This window comes from Hippocampus guttulatus, chromosome 18, assembly GCF_054856545.1.
Source record: "Hippocampus guttulatus isolate MCC_2025c chromosome 18, RoL_Hgut_1.0, whole genome shotgun sequence".
Taxonomy (NCBI): domain Eukaryota; kingdom Metazoa; phylum Chordata; class Actinopteri; order Syngnathiformes; family Syngnathidae; genus Hippocampus; species Hippocampus guttulatus.
Window position 1 is genome coordinate 3,043,963 of NC_141278.1, and position 21,386 is coordinate 3,065,348.

Sequence of the window (21,386 nt, forward strand, 5' to 3'; positions counted from 1 at the left end):
AAAAAAATGATTGATTACGACAGGTGGGGTCACTCTTCAGTGGGGTGTACTGTAATAGCCTTTGTCCTATTGGTGTTGCCATAGAATGACGTCATTCATCGACGACAACGCCGAGTCAATGTGGCGGCCGGTGTACATACATCCGGTACCTGCAGCGAGCGGCAACCAAAGACGAATGGTCGCGACTTTCACCAGACTTTACCATAAAGGCGCGGCTTAAAATCGACGTTGTCTTTTTGGGGTCTAAATAATTGTTGAATTTAACAAATGTAATCGGTGGTAGGAGCTCGTGTTGAAAACGGTTGCGATCCCGGATGTCTTTTTGCTGTTTTGTGAACGTCATCATCACGCGTCGTCGCCTGGATTGAAAGGTTTCGTTGCCCGCCTCATTTGAATAAGTTGACAACACAAAAGCAACAAGAGAATACCTCCTCCGGGTAAATGCTTGTTTATTTTTTTTCCTTTTTTATCTGAACAAAACCATTCCCTGTACGACTACCGCTTAGCATGCCGCTGTTTAGCCGTTCGACCCCTTTGGCGGGCGGGCTTCTTTGCTTCACTTTTCTTTCATTTTGGTCGTTGAATCTACGTCTTTTTGAGACTGATGAGTTTAACTTTGGACGGGTAAATGAGAAGGAAAGGGTGTACACTTCACGTGTTTGTACGGAAGTACAAACCGAGAGACCGATTCAAGTGTAGTTTCACCAGTTTTTCGCAAGATGCCAGCTTTCGCTCGTCGACTCGATTTATTTGTCTTGCTGTATGAGGGAAACTTTGCGCACTACAGACCCCAGGCCCGAAGTGGCGCTTGCGCGACAATGTGATCAATTTCACATTTTAGCATCTTAAATTGTGCGTTGTAATGTGATGACAACAATTTGAGATGTGAGGGTTTTAAAACGTGACGTGCTCACCGAACAGTTGACACTCGCATCTCAAGGGGGCACTTGGCGAGCCAACACCACCACGTGCCGCGGTGGGGGCTGCAGCGGCCTTGGGCGCGTTTCAGCTGATGGCAGCCGCAGACTCGCAGCCGCCGATGGGCTGGCAGCGGGAGAGGGCGGAGCTGCGGCAGGAAGTGCGCCTCCTGCAGGAAGAGCTGGCCGAGAGTCGGGCCCAGAGGGAGGAGCTGGCGTCCAGGGCCAGGGCGCTGGGCGAGAGGGTGAGCGCGTGCGCGGCGTCCTCGCAGGTGCCCTTACTCTTTTGCTGATGCTTCATTCTCTGGTTCTCGCCCTCCCCAGCTGGAGCAGTCAGTGTCTCCCTCGCTGTCCCGCGCCCATCTTGAGGAGGTGGAGGAGGAGGAGCGGAGAGAGAGGAGGAGGCGCGACAGGGAGGCGAGGGAAAGGGAGGCCCGGCAGGCGCTGCTCGTGCATCGGCTGCAGAACAAGGTCAGCAACACTCGAGGATGGGTGCGTGCGACAGCTATGCTGCTACCGCCGCTGCTTCCCTGCAGGTGATGGAGTACAGAGAACGATGTCAAAGTTTGGAGTCAGAGCTGAAGGTTGGACACAGCCAGCTGATGAGCACGCAGGTGAATGCATGTCGAAGCCTCGTTTTCATATGATTTGCTCAATCACGGCAAAAGCGCCCAATTCCCTTCATTTTGAATAATTGACTGATGACTCTCTGAATTATTGGTCATTGTTGCCATTCCAATACTTTTTTTTAACCCCCCATAAAATTGCAATGTGGCTTTTTTCCAAACTTTGAATGGAACAGAGTTTTCAGCATTATGTGTCCCAAAGGAAGTCTGCTGGGTCTGTGATGGCTGCGGCAGCTTGTTTGCATTCATACCACAGCAGATAGCCAAAACAAAGCTGCTCTTTCTGCCTTCTGGATGAATTTGTCAGCGCGTCAGACCTTCTAGAAATGCCGCTGCATTGTTTTAGTGGTGCACACTGCCTGTGTGTTTTGTAGATGAGCATCGGGAGGGACACCTCGGAGTCGCTGGAGTGCGCCCTCATCAGCCTGGAGGAGGAACAGCAAAGGTGTGTGTGTGTGCGAGCAAGAGAGCTGTCATTCCAAGTGTATTTGCATTTGTATGTTTCAGGGCATCAGGCCTGGCCCAGACCACCTCGGTCCTGCGGCTGCAGCTCAGCCAATCGGAGCGGGCCAACGAGATCCTGACGGAGCGTGTCCGCAAGCTGACGGCCGATTTGACCCGAGCCTTGGAGGAGGCGGAACGTCGGGCGTTCCATTGGCAAAGAGAGCGAGAGGTATGTGGACTGTCCTTTGTTCTTGTTGTTTTTTGGGGGTTTTTTTTGAGGGCGGGGTAGTTTTGACAGAAGTGTGTGTGTGTGTGTGTGTGTGTGTGTATAGTGCGTGTCCAGTGAGGTGGCTCAGCATCAGGACCAGCTGTGGTGCGTGTGGAGGTGCGTGATGTCACTCAGACAGCACTGTCGTGCCCTCAGAACTGCCGCTGACAGGTACGCCAGTGCACACACAACTGCGCCTTCATGGATGCTCACGTGCCAACTGTGTCAATATGTGTGTGGGATGGATCAGATATGCCTGTGTAAATGTTTGGCTCCTGTATTTGGATTCTGTTTGTATGTCTGTTGTGCAACTGTGCGAAAGGACCGTCGATGTGTGTCTGCGTGCGTGCACATTATGCATGAGGACCGTCGACGTGAATTTGATGTGAGTGTGTGTGTGTGTGTGTGTGCGTGTTGAGGGATCTCTTGGAGATGAGGACGGAGCTGTCCCGTCTGTCCTTATCGCTTCAGTCCAGCTGCGACTCGACTTCTTTGCACCTCATCAAAATGTACCGGCTGCCGGCCTTGCCGTCGGCGCCAACCGCTCCCCCGCCCTCCTCTCCGGCCCGGTCCGCCTCGTCCAGTCTGGGGACGTTGACGGTGGGCGAGCTGCTGGAGGCCCCGTCCGAGGACAAGTAAGCTTCCTTGTTCTTGGATGCCATTGGTGGGTTTCCGTGGCACGGCGTCGCGCTCCGCTGTGTCAGACGGGCTGCGTTGTGTCGTGTCTTTCAGGATGCCAGACGCCGAGGGCACGCCGGAGGCTGTAGCGCAGGCTGTCGGCAAGCTGGTGGGTGACTTGCACCCGCTTGCCATTTGTCAACAACCACGTGACGTCTCGTTGGCGTTTTATGAACAGCTGTCTGGAGTCCTGGCCTTGGGAGCGACACGACATTGTTTGCGTGTCACGTCTCAGTGTTTGTGAACCGCTACACATTTGCAAACGTCCCCTTGTTGTCGTTTGTGAGCGACTACATGAGGCCCAGTTGACTTTGTGTACGCCGATGTCTTGTTTGTGAACAGCAATTCGATAACCTGGTTCGTTTTGTCGTTGCGTTTGGTCTTGTCGCTGCTGCTGTTCTCTTCGCGCTGGGCCAGTGCCGCACGTTGAATGTGAGCGCCCCCTCACAGTCAGTCCTCTGCCGGGATGCATCCTCCCTGCTGTGGATCCTCTCGCAGACGGAGAGCGCCCTGCAGTGGAGACAGCAAGAACTGCAGGTCTGTCTCACGCACCGGCACCGGCGCCAGGGTCAGAGGTCACAGATTGAGCCAACGGAGCTTTTGTTTGTCAGAGGGCGGAGCTTAGCGTGCGGCAGCTGGGCGAGGAGAAGGCCTCGCTGCAGATGCGCGTGGAGCAACTGCAGGACGACGACGAGCGCAAGCGTCAGCGGTGCCCGCCCGCCCTTGACAGGTTAGTGGCCGTCAATCATCGCCTTCCGCTTCTCGCGCACTCAAGTCACACTGCTCGGAATGAATGATATTTGAAGTACATCTTGAAGTAATCAAATGGTGAAATCTGATGGGCGCAGACAGCAGGAGGGTGCGCCTCCTTCGCAGCGTCCGGAGGCGGAGCTTCGCACCAGGGAGGAGGAGCTGCAAAGGACAAAGGAAGCACTGCGGAGGAAGGAAGAGGACGTGCTGAGCAAGGAGGCGGGGCTACACAAGCGAGACGGGGAGTTGCGTCAGGAAGAGGAGGATCTACAGAAGAGAGAGGAGGAGCTGCAGAACAGAGTGGAGAAGGTGCACAACAGGGAGGAGGACCTGCGGGGGAGGCAGGAGGAGGTCCATAAAGCACAGCAGGAGCTACAGAAGAGAGAGGAGGAGGTGCGTGAGGGACGGCAAGCGCTACACGAAAGAGAGGAGGAGGTGCTAAGAAGGGAGCAGCAGCTGCTGGAGGAGCAGCAGAAGGTACAGAAGAGCAAGGAGGAGGTGCAAACGGAGGAGGAGTCCCTGCAGAAGAGAGAGCAACAGTTGCAAAAGACGGGGGAGGAGTTGCGTGAGGGAGAGGAAGCGCTACACAAAAGAGAGACGGAGGTGCTCAGAAGGGAGCGGGAGCTGATGGAGGAACGGGAGAAGGTGCAGAAGAGCAAGAAAGAGGTGCAAACGGAGGAGGAGTCCCTGCACAAGAGAAAGCAACAGTTGCAAAAGACGGGGGAGGCGTTGCGTGAGGGAGAGGAAGCGCTACACAAAAGAGAGGCGGAGGTGTTAAGAAGGGAGCAGCAGCTGCTGGAGGAGCAGCAGAAGGTACAGAAGAGCAAGGAGGAGGTGCAAACGGAGGAGGAGTGCCTGCAGAAGAGAGAGCAACAGTTGCAAAAGACGGGGGAGGCGTTGCGTGAGGGAGAGGAAGCGCTACACAAAAGAGAGGAGAAGGTGCTCAGAAGGGAGCGGGAGCTGCTGGAGGAACAGGAGAAGGTGCAGAAGAGCAAGGAGGAGGTGCAAATGGGGGAGGAGGCTCAGCAGAAAAGAGAGCAACAGCTGCAAAAGACAGGGGAGGAGGTGCGTGAGGGAGAGGAAGCGCTACACAAACGAGAGAAGGAAGTGCTCAAAGGGGAGCAGGAGCTCCAGCAAAAACGGGTGGAGTTGCAGAAGAGACGGGAGGAGCTACAGACAAGAGAGGAAGAGGTGCAGACCAGAGAGCGGAAGGTGCAGAAGAGGCAGGAGGAGCTGCAGAAGAGAGAGGAGGAGGTGCAGAAGAGGTAGGAGGAGCCGCCGCTGTCACGCTAGGCTGTCGAGCGGTCACGCGACTGACCTGTGGCCGTTGCAGTTTCGACGCTGAGCTGCTGCAAAGGGAGGCCATCATCAGAGACGTGAAGGTGACAGGACAGCCCACAGACGTTGCTTCTTCAATCTCCGCTTGCCGCGCCCGCACTGATGCACGTTATCCCGCAGGGGGCCCTGCAGAGAGAAGAGCTGGCCAGAGCCAGGGCAGAAGAAGAAGCGGCGGCCGTCAGAGACGCCCTCCTCAAGGTACGCTCGTTTGTCGTCGCGCTCCGACAAAAAAAAAAAAAAAAAAAAAATGAAATGAATAAAAGTGAACACACAAATGAACGGACCCCCGATTTAACGGACAGCACAGAGTAGCTTGAAGCGCTGGCCCTAAAAGTTGCCAATGCAGTCCAAAAGATTCTTCGCCAGATATAGAAGTTGGGGAAACGATTTGCCTTCCAACATTGCTGGAACGGCGGCCAAAGTGTCGTGATCGTCACTCCCCATTTGCTTTTTGATGCCGTACCCCCCCCCCCCCCCCCCCCACCCCCCAAAAGGGCTCGGCTCCCAGGGCCACGGATGCGGGTTGCGAGCTTGAGCAGGTGTGGCTCATATACGGCGTAGGAGTCGCCACCGTTGTGTCGCAGACAGTCCGATGTTGGGCAGGCGTATTTCCGGTCTGGGCGGCATCAACCTTCCCACTCTTCGATCCGATAGATAAGGGCCCTTTGCAAAATAACCCTAATCGACCGCGCCCCCCTTTAGCGCTCCTCCCAGCACGCATCGGTGCTCCAGGAGCTGAAGGAGGCGCAGCGGGAGCTGCAGCTGGCGGCCGAGGAGATGGCCAGGATCGAAGGCGTCCACGAAGAGCAGCGCAGCGAGAGCAGGAGGCTGCGGGAGATGCTGGATGCTCTGCGGGCACAGCGGGAGCTCCACCAGCAGGAGGCGCAGGAGCTCAAGTAAGTCAAGCCATTCCCCAGGAATTTCAAGCTCCCCTTGGGTCTCTATACGCACTGAGCGCCCCCCTCCTCCCCCCCAAATTGATTTTTCTCCAAAGCTTTGCCGTCCGTCTCTGTCATCAGGAGCCGCTCGGCATCCCTGCAGGAACAACTGGAGGAGCAGCAGACACAGATGTCGCGCGGAAGTGTGGAGCGAAGCCACCTCGGCGCACACGTGCGCACACTGCAGGAGGCCAAGGAGGCACTGGCCGGTCAATACTACATTACTTTTTTTTACTTCCTACTCAGCCACCCGTCCAGTCACCGTCTATCTTTGTTCTTCACCAGGTGAGCTCCGATGTCTGCGGGAGGAGCTGCAGAGAGTCACCTCCCAAAAGGAGCGCCACCGGACGGAGAAAGAGGAGGCCTGGACACGAGAGAAGGAGCAGCTCGGGAAGGAGTTGCGAACGAAAGACGGGGAGGTGGAGAGGCTGAGCAGGCGCGTTGAGGGACTACTGAAGGAAAGGAAGGAGCGGGAGGAGCAACTCAGGGAGGAGTTGGAAACAAAGAATGAGGAGATGGAGAACCAGAGGAGGAGGGTGGAAGGCCTGCAGGAGGAAATCAAGGTGGCGTCCAAGGAGAAAAAAGCTCTGGTGGCCGAACGAGAAAGGAAGCAACTGGACGAGGGCACCGCGGGAATGGAGTTAGAGACGCTGAGGGGGCGCACGGATGGCTTACTGAAGGAAATGAAGGAGCGGGGGGAGCATGAGGACCAACTGAGGAAGGACTTAGAAACAAAAGATGCAGAGTTGGAGACCCAGAGGAGGCGCTCGGATGAACTACTGGTGGAATTGAAGGCACGGAAGGAGCAACTTGGGAAAGAGTTGAGAACAAAGGATGAGGAGGTGAAGACCCTCAAGAGACAGATGGACGGCCTGCAGGAAGAAATGAAGGAGCGGGAGGAGCATGAGGACCAACTGAGGAAGGACTTAGAAACAAAAGATGCAGAGTTGGAGACCCAGAGGAGGCGCTCGGATGAACTACTGGTGGAATTGAAGGCACGGAAGGAGCAACTTGGGAAAGAGTTGAGAACAAAGGATGAGGAGATGAAGACCCTGAAGAGACACATGGACGGCCTGCAGGAAGAAATGAAGGGGCGGGAGGAGGCGACGTCCAAAGAGAGGAGAGCGTTGGTGGAAGAAGGAGAAAGGAAGCGAACAAAGGAGGAAGCCATGGGCAAGGAGTTAGAGACGCTGAGGAGGCGCGTGGAAGGACTGCTCAAGGAACTGAAGGGGCGGGAACAGCAGGCGGAGCAACTCAGGGACAAGTTGGCCGCAAAGGATGGGCAGTTGGAGACCCTGAGGAGGCGGACGGAAAGCCTGCTGCGGGAGATGAGGGAGAAGGAGGAGGTGGCGTGCAAGGAGCAGAAAGCTCTGGTGGCAGAAGAAGAAAACAAACGACTGGAGGAGAGCGCAAGGGGAAAGGAGGCGCTGCGCTCTCGCATCACGCTGCTGGAAAAGGAGAAGCGGGAAGTGGAGGAGCTTGAAGTGGAGCAGAAGAAAGAAGTCCGGGAGAAGGAGGAGCAACTGCGGCAAGTCGAAGAGCGGCTGAGGTTGGCGGAGCTGCGCCAAGAGGAGCAAAGCGGGGAGCTTCAGGAGGCCGAAGGAAAGCTGAAGGAAAAAGAGGCCCGAGTGGAGGAGTTGGAGCTCCGCCTTGCAGAATCGCAACAGAGGAGCAACCAGGAGGAGGACCGGAACGCTGTCGAGCAGGAATGGAGGGAAAAGGCTGCCAAGATCAGCTGTGTCCTGAAGGAGCGCGAGGAGGAGGTGCGGAAACTGACCGGCGTGCTGCAAGAGCGTCAAGAGGAGCTGGGGAATTTGAGGAGCATGCAGGAGGCCCGAAAGGAGGAGGAGAAAGTCCAGGAGCCCCCGAGGAAGACGGAAGAGGAGAATGTTTGCGGGGAGCAGACGCCGGAGGGAAAGGAGAAGGCGCGGCTCCTCCGAGCGGACAAAGACGAGGAGGAGGAGCGAGAACGCAATCTGCCGAGGACTGAAGAGGAGCTGGCAGCTCTCAGGGAGTCTCTGAGGAGGGAGGAGAGGCGGCGAGTGGAGGTGCAAGAGGAGCTGAGAGAAGCTCGGCGCATGCTCCAGCAGATGGCGCTTGACCTCACCGCCCTGCAGGAACAGGCAAGCCAAGCCCAGCAAGCACGCAGGCGTTTTTTAATTTTACTGGTAGCAGTTCTGTTATTGACAGGAAGCAAATTAGCAAATGATTTCACGATTTACTCATTTCAGGTGAAAAACAGCTCAATTGGGGCCACAAATATTCTGAATTCTTGTGGGGGGGGGTCCAAAAAAAAAGGCCAAGGTGTGAGCTGGGAAGGAGCCATAGAGGCCCGACGCCCCCTTGTGTTCAAGTGCTGCACTGCTAAAGCTGCACCGCCCCCACTTGCTTTTGTGTCCAGGTGAGCAACAGCCGCGAGAAGGCCAGGGAGGAGAAGGAGGCGCAGGAGGAGGCCATGAGGTCGCTCCAGAGACTCCTGCGGGTAGGACGTGTGGCCGGTTTCCACGGTGACCATCTTCTCCGACCACATTCCTTTGCGACCTGACGCCTTCTCCTTGTTACCCAGGAAAGCCACGAGGAGGGTGAGCGTCTGAGGCGCGCACTGCAGGAGCAGCAGCAACAGGAGGAAGATGCGGGCAAGACCGACCGAGCTGGAGGAGCCGAAGCCAAAGCCCGGCGGCGGGAGAGGAGGAGAGAGGCGGGAGAACGAGGGAGCTTGGAAACAGAGAGGAAGAGTGGGCAAGAGATTTGGAAGTCAGATGAACAGAAGAGGAGCCATGAGCAGCAGGAGGAGGAACGCTCTCAGCCCAAGGCGCTCCAGCAACAGGAGCAGATGCCGGAGGAGGAGGTCAGGAGCAGGAGGAGGGCCGGGCTCAAGCTGGAGGCAGACGAGCAGTTGAGGAGCAGCGACAGCCTGGGCAGCTCGCAGCAGGAGCTGACGAGGAGGCGGCACCGGCAAACGCGGGCTCAGGTAAGATGTGGACCTTTTCACCTCTCAGCGAGTCACACTTTGATTCCAGCTGCCTCCTCCTGGACAAGTATGCCAAAGACAAGCCTTGGCATACTTGCGCACCTCGGTAGGGCTTCTGATCGAATCAAATAATTCAGCCCCCAAATTTTGGAACCGGTGCCGCCAGTCCCTTGAAAATGTCATCATCGTTGTCTCATGCGCAAATGTGTTAACGCGCTTCACAAAAAATAAATAAATAAATAATACCTCGTGTCAACCGGGCTATGGAGGAACTCCCCTCCCACCCCCCCAAAAAACTAAAAAAAAACCCCATAACGATAAATCAATGAATTGGCCAGCCTGACCTCTTCCCGTACGTACATGTCTGTACTGTGATTGAACCACGGAGATGCGTATCCATCCTGCGGTTGCAGGACAAGGAGCGTCCGCGCTCGGCTCCGGAGGCATGGCGCCAGGAGGGGGACGGAGCTCGGCTGCTTCTGCTGCACAGTCGCGTGGCTCACCTGGAAATCAAGCTGGAGCGCTCTCAGGGCAAGAAAGGCAAACTCAAACAGCACAACCGCAAACTCCGGGTGGAGAGAGACGCACTTGCACAGGTACGCGCACGCACGTGTCGCCATGCCGCTGTCTGGCCACCGATCTGGGGGGCACCGGTGTCCTTTTGACAGTCACTCGTCTGAAATGGATGAATTGAAGAAGGTAAAAAAAAAAAAGTCAATGAAGGATCTGTCCCCCGCCTTCCCCCCAGGTGAGCTGGCCGCACGGGTCAGTGGCGGCGGACGGCCACCGGAGGGCGCCCTGTGTCGGCAAGCTTCATCGGGACCTGGGCCAATCGCTGGCCGCCGTCACGCTGCGGCCCATTGTCGCTTCCGTCCTGCGGGCCGAGACGCAGCGATTGGACCGCAGCCTGAGGGAGGAGGAGCTCCACCCATCGGCAAAATGCTGATCAATTAAATTGGTCACGCACGCATCTGTTACGCTTCCATTCCGACGTTAGGGCATCCGAGTAGGCTTTGCAGTTCACCTGGGGTTTCAACGTTCAACTTTGGGGGCCACGGCACGCTCGGAATGCGGCTTTGAAGCTGCAGGCCAGTCGAACTGCAAATGTTTGAGGCTTGCCGAGGAGGCTCGAGGCTTTCAAGCGCGGAGCCCCGAAGCGTCCGCACGCCGGCGTTCCCGCCCTGACGGGAAAGAAACGCACCTCGTTTGCTTGGCCTATGGCAGCGAGCTGAGGAAGGAAGCCGGGCCAACCTGCCCTCTCGGACCTCAAGCGAGCAGCCCAGAGAGAGTTCCGACGCTGGGCAGTTGGGAGCGGGCCAGCGATCCTCTGCACACGACAACACGGAGATGGAGATGAGGAAGAGGGGTGTCATCCCACCCCCATGCATTCTGGCTGCCATGGCAACAGGGGCTGTTGAGCAAAGGTCAGCTCACGTGAGCACGTTGAGCACTTCCCGTCTGTTTACATCCCCCAATGTGACCTTTGTTTGACCTGGCCCCCAGCCAGGTCAACACACACAAACAAAACCCCATCACAATCACGTGTATGCACTTAACACACACGCGCGCAGACGGCAAATCATGTTGGAGAGGTCAAGGAGGAAGTCAGATGAGATCGGTGATGAGCGCCTCCAGGAAAGCGGCACACTCACATGCCGAAATACAGCCCTTGTGCGTCGCTTTCCCATGTTGTGATTTTTATAGGGCAACCAGTTACAGTGCTTCATCATCAGATTCAACCGGCCCCCTCCCCAAACAAAAAAGACAACTCAATTTATTTCGTTGATTTTTCTTGTTGGTAAATAGCTCATACAAAAAAATAAAATAAACAAAACTATATGTGGTGAGCAGTTTGTTGTCATCAAGTGAATGAAATGGAGGGTACCGTCTGCCCCCTGGGATATCAATCAATCAAACTTTATTTATATAGCACTTTTCATTCATAAAAATGCAACTCCAAGTGCTGTACAATACTTTAAAACATTTCAAACTCAACACAAATTCTCTGGCAGGCTCTTCCAAAGGTGGGAACCGAAATGGCCGAATGCAGCCTGGCCGTGTGTTTGGCCCTCACCTTGGGAACAATTAAAAGGGCAGAGCCAGAGGACCTCATGATCCGCGACAGCTGCAAGGATAAAAGGAGGTCAGCTTAGTCAGACGGCCCGAGACCGTGAAGACACTGAAAAAACTAATACGAGCACTTGGAACTCACCCCGAAAACACACAGGGAGCCATTGCGGCCATTTTAATAATAATAATACATTTTATTTGTGGGCGCCTTTCTAGGAACTCAAGGACACCTTACAACAAGCAGTTAAAATCACGAACACAATGTTAAAAACAACATCAAATAAAATAAGAAAAAATAAAAATAATGGATTTATGGTCCGAGTGAATAGGCTTGTCTAAACAGATGTGTTTTGAGGCCGGATTTGAAATTTAACTCTCGTTTCAGGTGTTCCCGCCCTCTGGTCCTCGTCAAGACTCATGCGGCCGAGTTTTGGTTGTCTGCCAGCTGGAGGTGAACGCGAAAGCCTGCGGGCGTCGATCAACCAATCAATCAATCGTCGGGTCGCTCACTCGAAGGGACTGAAGCGGGAAAGGATCGGAGGGGCGGAGTCATGCCGGCCCGCGTCGTCGCCACCTCTGATTGGCCGTGGCTGTCGGGAGGGGGCGCGGCCTGCGTCCGGAGACGCCGGACGCTGGTCTGCTGGCGAGGAGATTAGCTGCTTGCGAGCGAGCAGCTTTTGTTTGCGCCGCTCCTTCTTTTGCCGCTTCTCTTGCTTTCCATTTTGCTGCTAGGACGTCGGCGCGGGCGCGTGCTCGTGGGAAACCGAGCCACCGTGCTTGCGCGGACCTGTCCGATGCTTCGCTGCGGGGGATGTGCACGCGCAGAGGTGAGTTGGCGCGACCCGCTTGCGCTTTTGGAAGGCTGTCAGTCAAAAGGGGCGGTGCCGCGCAGTCATCATGACGTCAACGAGGCAGCAACGCGGGGGCACGAAAATGAGCCTTTGTTTGTTTGTGAGTTTTTTCAGCCCTACTCTGTGACTAAATGTCAGTGAGGTCAAAAGTTAAGTGGCCATGACGGCGGGCTACTCCGCCACCAACGTGGAACTCCATCCACGCATGCGTGGGCGGGTGGGCTGCTTCATGAAATGAAGCGCGCTTGTAAGGCCCTGAAAATGTGATGGCATCAAACTGGAAAGATGCACAAAGTGATTGTGATTGACAGATTGATCGGGGCGCCCCTCCGCCCTGGATTTGGGCTTTCACCGCTGAATGCCAAAGTCGCGCGGGTGCGTGCCAGCAAACACACAGCAGTGAAAGAGCAACGGTGCTCGGGAGGAGCCGGGTGGGGCAAAGGGGCGGGGACTCCTTCAGGTCACGGGGCATCACAACAGCGACGGAGCTAACGCAAAGCTTTTGTTTCCGTCCAGATTTGGCCTGCGCGCCGTGGGCTCTTCTCCTATTGGCCGACGCCTCCGGAGTGCTCGGTGAGTGCTTGCGTGCGTTTGCGCGAATGACCACCAATGGTGACATCATGTGACAGGAAGCAAAGTTGTGTTTGCTGAAGAGGAAGTAGCGCCTTGGTTTTGTGTCTTTGGATGAAATCCCTTAAATCCGCAGTCCCCCGTTTGCCAACGTTCTTTATCCCTTGAGCTCCGCCATCCTCCTCCAAACTTGCCACTGCTGTCAGTGGGCCAATCGGAATCGAGAAATCACCCCGTCATCGACATCACCATGGGAGCCCTAGCATGCCGGCGCACGAGTGACTTTCACTCTCGCCATCCCTCCTGCCTTCTTCCTTCCCTTGTTGGCTTGCTTCGTCGCTTCCTACTTCCCATTCGTCCTCCCTTGCTTCCTTCTTCTCATGTTGTGTTGCTGACAGATTCCATGTCCATTCCAAATCCTTATTGAGGAGTGTGGCTGTGAGAAGATTGAACCCCCTCAAATGTCTCGCTTGCAGATCCCTTAATTAGCTTAAGTGCCTACTTGCCAGCTCTCCTTTGTTTCTCATCTTCCATTCCTCCCTTGCCTCCTGTTTTCATTGATGTGTTTGTGGACGTCATTGACTTTGCCAGCGCCTCATCAAGTTTTTCAGGAAGCCCCCCACACGCACAGTTGCCCCAACCTTCAATCTCCATGCAGGATTCCCAAGCTTGCCTCCTTCCTCGCTTCCTTCCCCCACCCCCCAAGCCCCCACGTTGATCCCAAAGGCTTCCAAAAGCTCCTCCACAGGAAGCGCCATATGTCGGCTGATGATTGACAGGTGAGATTTCTACTTCCTGTCCCGCCCTCTCTGCCACCTCCCCCTTGACTGGAAGCATTGTCTGTGTGGGCGGAGCTTATCCTTGCTCAGAGAGGTATCGTGGTTAATGAAAGGCGGCTCCCTTTGGCGTGCGTATGATGCGTTGTGGCCGCGAGCGCAACGCTTGCTCAAGAGTCCAGATGTGGCGCCCCATCTTCCTCCTCGCCCTCGTCAGGTTGCTGGTTGCTATGCCCGTTGCTATGGTGCGTGTCACGTGACTCGGTTTGCCCCGAGTCACGGTTGTGCAACGGAAAGGCCCTTGGAATGGCCGCCGCATTGTCAGCATCAACCGGTCCAACCCGACGTCTTTCATTTTGATGTCTTGTGTTGTGTTATGCTGTGTCGTGTCGTTCAGGTTTTGACACAACTGATTGAATCATGATGCAGTTTTGGAAGCCCTTTCGACATCAACGCTGGAAACGTTTGCGTGGGCATGCGCAAGACCAATTGCACTTGCGTCATGGGAGCGCTCGCAGTGACCTCACGTCACGCCAAAGGCGCACTCCGATGGCGTCATAGCAGTGCTGCAATGCGCCGTTAAAATGACAACCCCCCCCCCCTTTGGCCAAATTGAGACGGCGTACCGTTTGTACTGTCCACCGCAGTTTCACTCCGCATTGCTCCCCCCCCCCCCCCCCCCACTTCAGTTCAACGGTGCCGTATTTGACCTCAAGCCAGACAGGGATTAGCCTCCAGGTCCTGCGTTGGGGGGTCTTTGGGGCTCCTGCTGTGCCGTCACAGCTATGCTAATCGGCTCCCGTTGGGCTTTTTCGGGTTGAGACGTAGCCTGGCCGTCTCATCCCCGCTCCGCGTTGGCTGCTAATTCCCGACCCGCTCAGCGGGGCGGGGCTGGTGGCCCCAAAACGTCCGGCGCTTGCGTGCCGTTGCTCATAAAGCAGGTCAAAGGTCAGTGGGACCCGAAGCGGCGTGAGCAGATGGCAAAGCTAATGCTAGCGCGCCACTAATGCAGCAGATGAGTTTCGGAAGATTATTGAGGGCTTCCTGTTTTTGCAGGGGTCACGACCGCTTGAGGGGAAGGACGGAAGGAAATTGGAAGGAGACAGGAAGTAAACAACAGAAAGGGATCCAACCAAGAAGGGAAAACGGGCAGCAAGCAGGAAGTAAATAAAAGAAGCCCCCCCCCCAAAAAAAAGAGGAAATCAAGTTGAAGTTGTTTATGCTGTCATCATCCATGTTGTTATTTTCGGGTGACTTTCAAATTCGATTGAGCTGGGCGGTCGCCACGGAGACCAGCCAGCCAATCGCATGACCATTGTCTTTGTTGCTGCAGACAACAAAGTCGGCCCCGCCCCCCACTTCCTGTCAGCTGACCGCCGATGCTGTCTGTAAGTACAAAATATACGTTTGCGCCTTGTCACGTCTCACACACTTGCTCCTAATGCAACGGTGTAACCGCAGCTGTTACCGTGGCAACCGCATGACGGGATGCTGCCGAGCCCAGAAAGTCACCTTTAAGCATGACCGGATGGCGACATGCGCGCGTGTTTATGGGCGAGGGGAAAAAAAATTCAAAATAAAGACAGGAAACAGTGAATTGCACTAAACGGGAAATCAAAGTGTCACAAATCCGACGCACTCTCCCACGCAATGGAAACCTTGTCGAGGTGTTTTCACGTCCGGCATACTGAAGTAGTGCGAGAGAGATAACCTGAACGGTGTCACGTTTCTCGTTTGGTCTTAGCCGCCCACGATGACGGGCTGATCCCCCCCCCTGCCCGCCCCACCACGGCATGGCCTTGACCAATCGGTCATCGGTGCGGCCGCCGCTGCTCCTGCTCGCTTCCTGGTTCCTGTGTGCCGCCTCATCATTCCCGCGAGACTTGCAAGCTATCAGCGTGTTGGATGGTGAGTGGAAGGCGTGTGTGTGTGGGGGGGGGGGGCATGGGGGTGCTGGTCCTCCTGCCGAGCTCCTTTGGGGGTCCACAGACACACGGCATGTCAACTCGCGTGCGTCGTGTCGTCTGTCAGAGTCTGGAGACTTCCCAGCGTTCCAAAGTCTGCTGCAGGATAACCGGACGCGCCGGCTGGGTCTCCACTTCCAAGGGATGACGCGCGTCAACCGCATGCTCTTCATCACCGCCAGGTCTCACACACACACACACACACACAACACGCACATTTGACTCGCTTCCACGCACCCACTCACATGCACGCATGCGCTTTGTGTGTCAGGGATCACGTGTTTGCGGTCAATCTGACAACGGCGGCGGAGGCCTTCGTACCTCAGATGGTGAGTCGCAAAAGCGATCCGCTCATGTGAACCGTAGTTCCTCCCCCAATGGGAATTCCTCTGCAGTCTGGGAAAGAAGCGATTGGCGACCGCGGTGTTATCGTTACCTTTGAAGACATCACAGGAAGTGAGGCTGACCAGACCGTTGCGCGTGTGTTCCTGTTCCAGACGCTGACGTGGCGTGCCGCAGATGTGAGCAAGTGCGCCGTCCGCGGGAAAGACGGCGTGAGTTCCGCCACTCGTTTCCCTGCTCGAGCATTCGCGCGAAGCGCATTGACAGACGCGTGTCCGTCGCCCGTTCGCTTTTGTGGAGTTGTGGGCTTCTTCTTGCGCTAGCGTGAGCGTCATGCTAATGCTAACGTGGCTTTTCCTGTTTTGGCAGGACGAGTGTTACAACTACATCAAAGTTTTGGTGCCGCGCGACGACGAGACGCTGTTTGTGTGCGGCACAAACGCGTTCAACCCGGCGTGCCGCAACTACAAGGTAGTCGACCCCGCGCGCTCCACCTCGCCCGGGCGCGACCTCAGGGTGAGCTTTGTTGCTTTTGCGTGACAGACGAGCACGTTGGAGCAGGTGGGCTCGGACCTGCCGGGTCAGGCGCGCTGTCCCTTCGAGTCGGGCCAGTCCAACGCGGGAACGTTCGCCGGTAACTTCCACCCGTCCGTCGGCTTCCCGCCATTTTGCGCGGGCGGTCCGTGACCTCTGACCTTTGCGCCAGGCGGAGATTTCTACTCGGCCACCGTGACCGACTTCCTGGCCAGCGACGCCGTCATCTACCGCAGCCTGGGAGACAACCGTCCCGTCCTCAGGACCGTCAAGTACGACTCCAAGTGGCTTCGAGGTGAGTTGCCGCGTCCTCACCTCATCGCTCGGTGACATCGCATGACATCGTCACATGACATCAGCTGACCCGGTCGCATGACGCTCCTGCGTGGCAGAGCCTCGCTTCCTGCACGCCGTGGAATATGGGAGGTTCGTCTACTTTTTCCTGAGCGAGATCGCGGCGGAGTACACCACCTTGGGGAAGGTACGTACCATCGGTCGCCGTGACGCTCGCACTGTGACCGGACGCCACTCCGTCCGTCCGTCCGCCGCCAGGTGGTCTTCTCTCGGGTGGCCAGAGTCTGCAAGAACGACAACGGCGGCTCACCGAGAGTTCTGGACAAGCACTGGACCTCCTTCCTTAAGGTGAGCCCATCTCGCCGCGACGAACGGCAGGAAGATGAAGCGCGCGGCAACCGGTGCCGCCGCGACATCCGTACGACAGCAAGTGTTGCTTTGACCTGGACATAGGACAGCCGGTTGATGGCGTGCATGCGAGGTGAACAGGGGAAAAACAAAAACAAAAGGTTGAACGGGAAGCGGTTTGGTGTGCGTGTGACATCGGACGGGACGTGGTTGACAGGACATATGACAACAAGTTAGTTCTTGCCAGGCTCGTCTGAACTGTTCCCTTCCCGGAGAGTCTCTGTTCTACTTCGACGTTCTCCAGTCGCTGACCGGCGTTCTGCAGATCAACAGACGCCCCGCCGTGTTAGCTGTGTTCACCACGCAGGCTAACAGGTCAGTGCTAGGCTAACGGTCGGATGCTAAGATAAGCTAGGAGGCGGAAGCTCGGTCGACGGGGCCGCGCTATGCTAACGGTTGACCTCAGCTACCGGGTCACGACTCGGCTCGCGGGAAGCGAGCTGCGTCTGAATGACTTTGTGCCGGCGCAGCATTCCAGGCTCGGCGGTGTGCGCGTTCTACATGGACGACGTGGAGGAAGTGTTTAGTGGGAAGTTCAAGGAACAACGCGGCAGCGACTCGTCCTGGACGGCCGCGCCTGAGGACGCCGTGCCTCGGCCGCGGTGGGTGAGAACGGAATTTTTAGCGGACGTCGCTCGTCATTTGTCCCGCTTCAGGGCCTTTGTCATCGGCAAGCCGCCGGCGGCTTGATTCCGCGGCGGTCGCGGTCACGTCTCCGCAACAGCCGCCGTTTGGTGGAGTGCGGGGGGGTCTGTCTAGGTCCACTCTGTCCAAATCTGTCATTCCTCCCCCAGGCCCGGCTCATGCGCGGGCGACGGGCCGGCCGCTGACTTCAAATCTTCGGTGGATTTCCCGGACGAGACCCTGGCGTTCGTCAAATCATTTCCTCTAATGGACGGCGCCGTGCCCGCTGTCAACCGGCGGCCGTTTTACACCAGGACGGCCAGCGGGTAGGAGCGGCTCCAAAACAAAGACCAGCTCGACTCGCGCTTTTGCGTCTGGGCCGACGGGAGCCTCGAGCCGTGCGGGCTCGTCACACGCCGGCCAACTCGCCCGCCGCTTTCCCCGGCAGGTCCAAGTTGACGCAGATCGCCGCCGACGTGTCGGCGGGTCCGCGCAAGGAGCGCGCGGTGGTGTTCCTGGGCTCAGAGGACGGGAGGGTCGCCAAGGTTCTGCTGGACACGCTTCCCCACGACACCTCGGGCTCCAGACTCCTGGAGGACATCGACGTCTACGACCCCGACAAGTGAGCCGCGCCGCTCCAAGCGGCCGACCGCCGCCGTTTGCCGTCGGGGCGGCGCCGCGCCGCCATCTGAGCCGGCCGGCGGTCAAGTCTGGCTCGAAAACTTCCTCAGGTGCGACCTCGGCGTCCGGGAGGAGGACCGCAGGGTTTTGGGACTGGAGCTGGACAAGGAGCACCACGCCTTGTTTGTGGCATTCGGCAGCTGCTTGGTGCGCGTGCCGCTGAGCCGATGCGGACGGCACGGCGCGTGCAAGAGGTTCGCTTCGCCGAGTTCAAAGGCGGAAGCGAGCGAGTGCGCCGGCTTTGACACTCAAGGCGGTGGCTGTGCTGTCGCGCAGGGCGTGTCTGACCTCCCGTGACCCCTACTGCATCTGGCTGCGCACGGGACGCTGTGCCGACACGGCGCCCGGGTTCAAGTACGTGTCGCTTCCTCTGCGGCGGTCTTGGGAATGACCGACTCGCGCCCAACTCCATCGTCGCTACCGTGTCACTTTCGTGCGCGAGACTGACCGAGTCCTCTCGGCAGGGCGGGCTTCGAGCAGGACATCGAGGGAGACCACTCCGACATGGCCGCCTGTGCCGGTGAGACGCGGCACCGCCTGATGCAAGCACGTACAGAACCTGATGCCCCCCCCCCCCCCAACCCCTTTTTTTTGTGTTTTGCGCAGCCGATGTCTCGGCGACCTCCCGCGACCGGGAAATGGCCGCCGACTCAGCTTACGGTAAGCCCCGCCTCCCACCGCTGCCGTCGGATGAGCAGCCGCGCGCCTTGGACAGGTTTCGACGGCGAAATCCGTCGTCATTTCAATTCGGAGCTGTTCCGGGCCGATACCCGGAAGCGATTATTTGTAGTCACAGAGGCCAATCGCCGAGTCGACGTACATTTGCGGCGAAGACTGGCGGGCGCCAACTTGCGGAACGCGTAACTCGGTCGAAATGCCTTGAAGCGAGCGTTGTTGAAGCAGCTTTTCAAATTGGCAACATCGGACAAGATCTTGGCTCCTCCCCCTTGAGGTTGGCTCAAAGACTGACCGTTCAACGAAGACAATCGCCATGTTTCGGAGCTTTGCGTCGATAGCGAGTCTGTTTGGCCCAATGCGAGCAAACGCTGCGATGGGCTCGCCATTGTTGGCGCTCTTCAGGAGCGGATATTTGAACGCAAAGGGTGCAGAAATGCGTGACTGGCGAACGCGCGTGGGGCCGGGTGTTCTCGTTTCAGGAGTGCGCGGCGCTGCGGCCGGCGAGGAAGACTCCGCCTCTCGCGTCCACTACACTTTGCTGATCGCCTGCGTGCTCCTGGCCTTCTCGCTGGGCGCCGCCTCCTCGGGCCTCCTGGTGTCGCGCTTCCGCGGCGGCGGCCGGCGAGACGCCCGGCGGAACGGGACGTTCGACAAAGACCCGGAGGCCTCGCTGCCCGGCGCCTCGCCCCCGCACCCCCTCGCCAAGCTCGGCGGACTCCTGGACCCGGCGCCCGAGGTGAGCGTGAAGCCACGCGGGGAGCGAGCGAGGTGCGTGACCGGCGCCTTGTCCTCCCGCAGGAGGACAAAACGGGCGAGCCGCAGCGCCCGAAGCCGTACGCGTCCCCCGGACCCGACGGCCGAGCCTCCGATCCCGTGACCGCGCGCCACCGACTGCCTGCGGCGGAGCCCCGAGTCAGCCTGACGCGGGTACGCATCGCGACTCACCCGAGCCTAGCGGCAAAGAAAAACTCATCGGGAATGAGAGTGACGAGCTCAGATTGGCCAGTGGTGGAAAATATCCCCAACGTGCGTCGGCTACGTTTTTCAAATAGTCGCTAGCCTTGTACGAAAGCGTCGGTCCGCCCCCAGCGGAGCTCAGCGCCCCGTGAGCAGGTTGCCGTTTCACGGCAAGTACCGGCATGTGGCGCCATGCGTTTCGGGGAGAGCGCTGGATGAGCGAGCGAGGGCGCCGTCCTTCACGTACACCAACTCAAATTTTCTCATGTCGAGTTGAGCGGACTCAACAATTGCGTGACCGTCGTCCTTCCCGGCAGGCGGATGGCGAGCTCGGGGCTCTCCCCGCGCCAAACTCCGGCTCGGAGTTCCCTTGGCAGATGAAGAGCTGGGACGACCCCGCCCCCTTTACGGCAGTGACCGGGGCCGACCGGCCGGCTCCGCCCGCGTTCCCGCCCCCTCATCTTTGCGGCGACGGCCAGCCGTCCGCGGACGCGGCTGACGTTTCGGCGTTGGACGACCTTCTCAGGCACATCCAGCAGGTCAGCGCGAGGGGCGACGGAGGCATCAGGGTCCTGACGTCCACCTCCTCGGGGCACCTTCATCCTCCTCCTCCTCCTCGCGGCAAGACGCGGGCCCTCAGCTTTAACCGCAGCCATCGGCATGGCAATCGGCAGCCCGCGGCCGAGACGGAAGCGTTACCGCTGAAGGCTAACGGCGCGATCTTGCCGCAGCGCGTCATCCCGGAGGCACCCGTCCGGCCTCGGGGCCCCGCCCTCGTCAAGATAGGCGGCAACCTGCCGCGCCACCGCAGTTTCAACCGGGGGGCGGCGCCGTCGCGACAGCGCTTGCTGGCCAGAATGAACGCCAACAACAGCGGCGGGCCCCCGGCACCGCCCGCCGCCGGGGGCCGGCGGCGGGTGCCGCCGGCGACCTGCCTGACGCGTCAGCACAGTTACAGCGAAGGAGTCCACTTGCGGCGCGCCAACGTCCAGGTCACGAACGCTAGCGCCGTGCGCCGCGCCGTCTCGCTCAAGCCCAAGCTACCGCCCAAGCCTCTGTTCCTTCCCGACGCGCCCACTTTGTTAGCGTCGGAACCGTCCGGCTGCTGATTGCGGCCACCCGCCGCGGCAGCAAAGGAAGCTACGTTGACGTCGCCACCGGCGTGAGCGTCGGTGGCCCCGCGCGCGCCACCAGCAGCTTTTGTACCACATTGGTATGCGAAACCCCGCAGGGTCGTGGGGTCAGCTCGCTCGCGGCTCCTCGTGCGGCAATAAGGCACGAAACGGCACAGATTCAAATGTGAAGCCCAATAAATGACTTGAAGACTTTAGCGAGCCCGAGCGTTTGTTCCAGAAAAGAAGAAGGTTTTGTGTGTTTGTCAACCAAATAAGCAGGACGTCACTTTGCATTTGAGCTTTTCCTTGCATTTGAGGAAGCGGGGCCAATGTGACCTCTGACCTCTGCATGTCGGTTGACGGAGAAGCTGCAGCACCACCAGTGTCCGTGACGAAGCCAATGTGTTGCTTTTCTTTTTAGTTGAACAACAGTGCTCCTTCTCCCCGATGATTCCTTCTGCGAATGATGCGAATGCAAATAAAAGGCATTTCACCTTCCACAAAGTCTCACCCGGGTGGATTCTAAACAGGCCGGTTGTGTTGAAGAGCAACGATGGACTGCGGTACTCAGGCCAGCCGAACCCGGCGGGGG

General features: G+C 57.8%; 2 protein-coding genes across 5 annotated transcripts; both read left to right on the plus strand.

The window, feature by feature from the left end:
- The first annotated feature begins 68 nt into the window (after nucleotides 1-68).
- Nucleotides 69-10,769, plus strand: LOC147190623 (uncharacterized). 3 transcript variants are annotated; one of them, XM_086137129.1, is made up of 21 exons: nucleotides 69-437; nucleotides 941-1,162; nucleotides 1,242-1,388; nucleotides 1,454-1,531; nucleotides 1,918-1,988; nucleotides 2,051-2,216; nucleotides 2,320-2,426; nucleotides 2,675-2,890; nucleotides 2,988-3,042; nucleotides 3,351-3,470; nucleotides 3,545-3,663; nucleotides 3,782-4,948; nucleotides 5,017-5,065; nucleotides 5,142-5,219; nucleotides 5,724-5,917; nucleotides 6,041-6,168; nucleotides 6,245-8,082; nucleotides 8,361-8,441; nucleotides 8,526-8,930; nucleotides 9,344-9,526; nucleotides 9,679-10,769. In XM_086137129.1, the coding sequence occupies exons 2-21, from the start codon at nucleotides 1,013-1,015 to the stop codon at nucleotides 9,874-9,876; spliced, it is 5,550 nt and encodes a 1,849-aa protein (XP_085993255.1). In that variant the 5' UTR covers nucleotides 69-437; nucleotides 941-1,012; the 3' UTR covers nucleotides 9,877-10,769. The 3 variants fall into 3 exon arrangements, with proteins under 3 accessions (XP_085993255.1, XP_085993256.1, XP_085993257.1); XM_086137130.1 differs by having other exon boundaries at nucleotides 922-1,162; nucleotides 9,679-9,884; XM_086137131.1 differs by lacking the exons at nucleotides 69-437; nucleotides 941-1,162; nucleotides 1,242-1,388; ... (1 more) ...; nucleotides 1,918-1,988; nucleotides 2,051-2,216 and having other exon boundaries at nucleotides 2,365-2,426; nucleotides 2,727-2,890; nucleotides 9,679-9,884.
- Nucleotides 10,770-14,266: 3,497 nt separating this feature from the next.
- Nucleotides 14,267-21,298, plus strand: LOC147190624 (semaphorin-6D-like). 2 transcript variants are annotated; one of them, XM_086137134.1, is made up of 22 exons: nucleotides 14,267-14,360; nucleotides 14,531-14,585; nucleotides 14,942-15,105; nucleotides 15,229-15,343; nucleotides 15,433-15,490; nucleotides 15,659-15,715; nucleotides 15,873-15,974; nucleotides 16,047-16,137; nucleotides 16,210-16,332; nucleotides 16,430-16,518; nucleotides 16,590-16,679; nucleotides 16,927-17,054; nucleotides 17,210-17,341; nucleotides 17,534-17,689; nucleotides 17,812-17,985; nucleotides 18,095-18,238; nucleotides 18,321-18,398; nucleotides 18,509-18,564; nucleotides 18,651-18,704; nucleotides 19,202-19,458; nucleotides 19,521-19,649; nucleotides 19,997-21,298. In XM_086137134.1, the coding sequence occupies exons 3-22, from the start codon at nucleotides 14,991-14,993 to the stop codon at nucleotides 20,786-20,788; spliced, it is 2,940 nt and encodes a 979-aa protein (XP_085993260.1). In that variant the 5' UTR covers nucleotides 14,267-14,360; nucleotides 14,531-14,585; nucleotides 14,942-14,990; the 3' UTR covers nucleotides 20,789-21,298. The 2 variants fall into 2 exon arrangements, with proteins under 2 accessions (XP_085993260.1, XP_085993261.1); XM_086137135.1 differs by lacking the exon at nucleotides 14,267-14,360 and having other exon boundaries at nucleotides 14,379-14,585.
- The last annotated feature ends 88 nt before the right edge of the window (nucleotides 21,299-21,386 follow it).

Excerpts from the sequence above, each read along its gene's own strand:
- LOC147190623 (XM_086137129.1), top strand. The coding sequence starts at position 1,013 with ATGGCAGCCGCAGACTCGCAGCCGCCGATGGGCTGGCAGCGGGAGAGG. Across the intron at positions 1,163-1,241 it reads CCAGGGCGCTGGGCGAGAGG|CTGGAGCAGTCAGTGTCTCC; the intron begins GTGAGCGCGTGC and ends CGCCCTCCCCAG. Across the intron at positions 2,217-2,319 it reads ATTGGCAAAGAGAGCGAGAG|TGCGTGTCCAGTGAGGTGGC; the intron begins GTATGTGGACTG and ends GTGTGTGTATAG.
- LOC147190624 (XM_086137134.1), top strand. The coding sequence starts at position 14,991 with ATGGCCTTGACCAATCGGTCATCGGTGCGGCCGCCGCTGCTCCTGCTC. Across the intron at positions 16,333-16,429 it reads CGACTCCAAGTGGCTTCGAG|AGCCTCGCTTCCTGCACGCC; the intron begins GTGAGTTGCCGC and ends CCTGCGTGGCAG. Across the intron at positions 17,690-17,811 it reads TACACCAGGACGGCCAGCGG|GTCCAAGTTGACGCAGATCG; the intron begins GTAGGAGCGGCT and ends TTTCCCCGGCAG.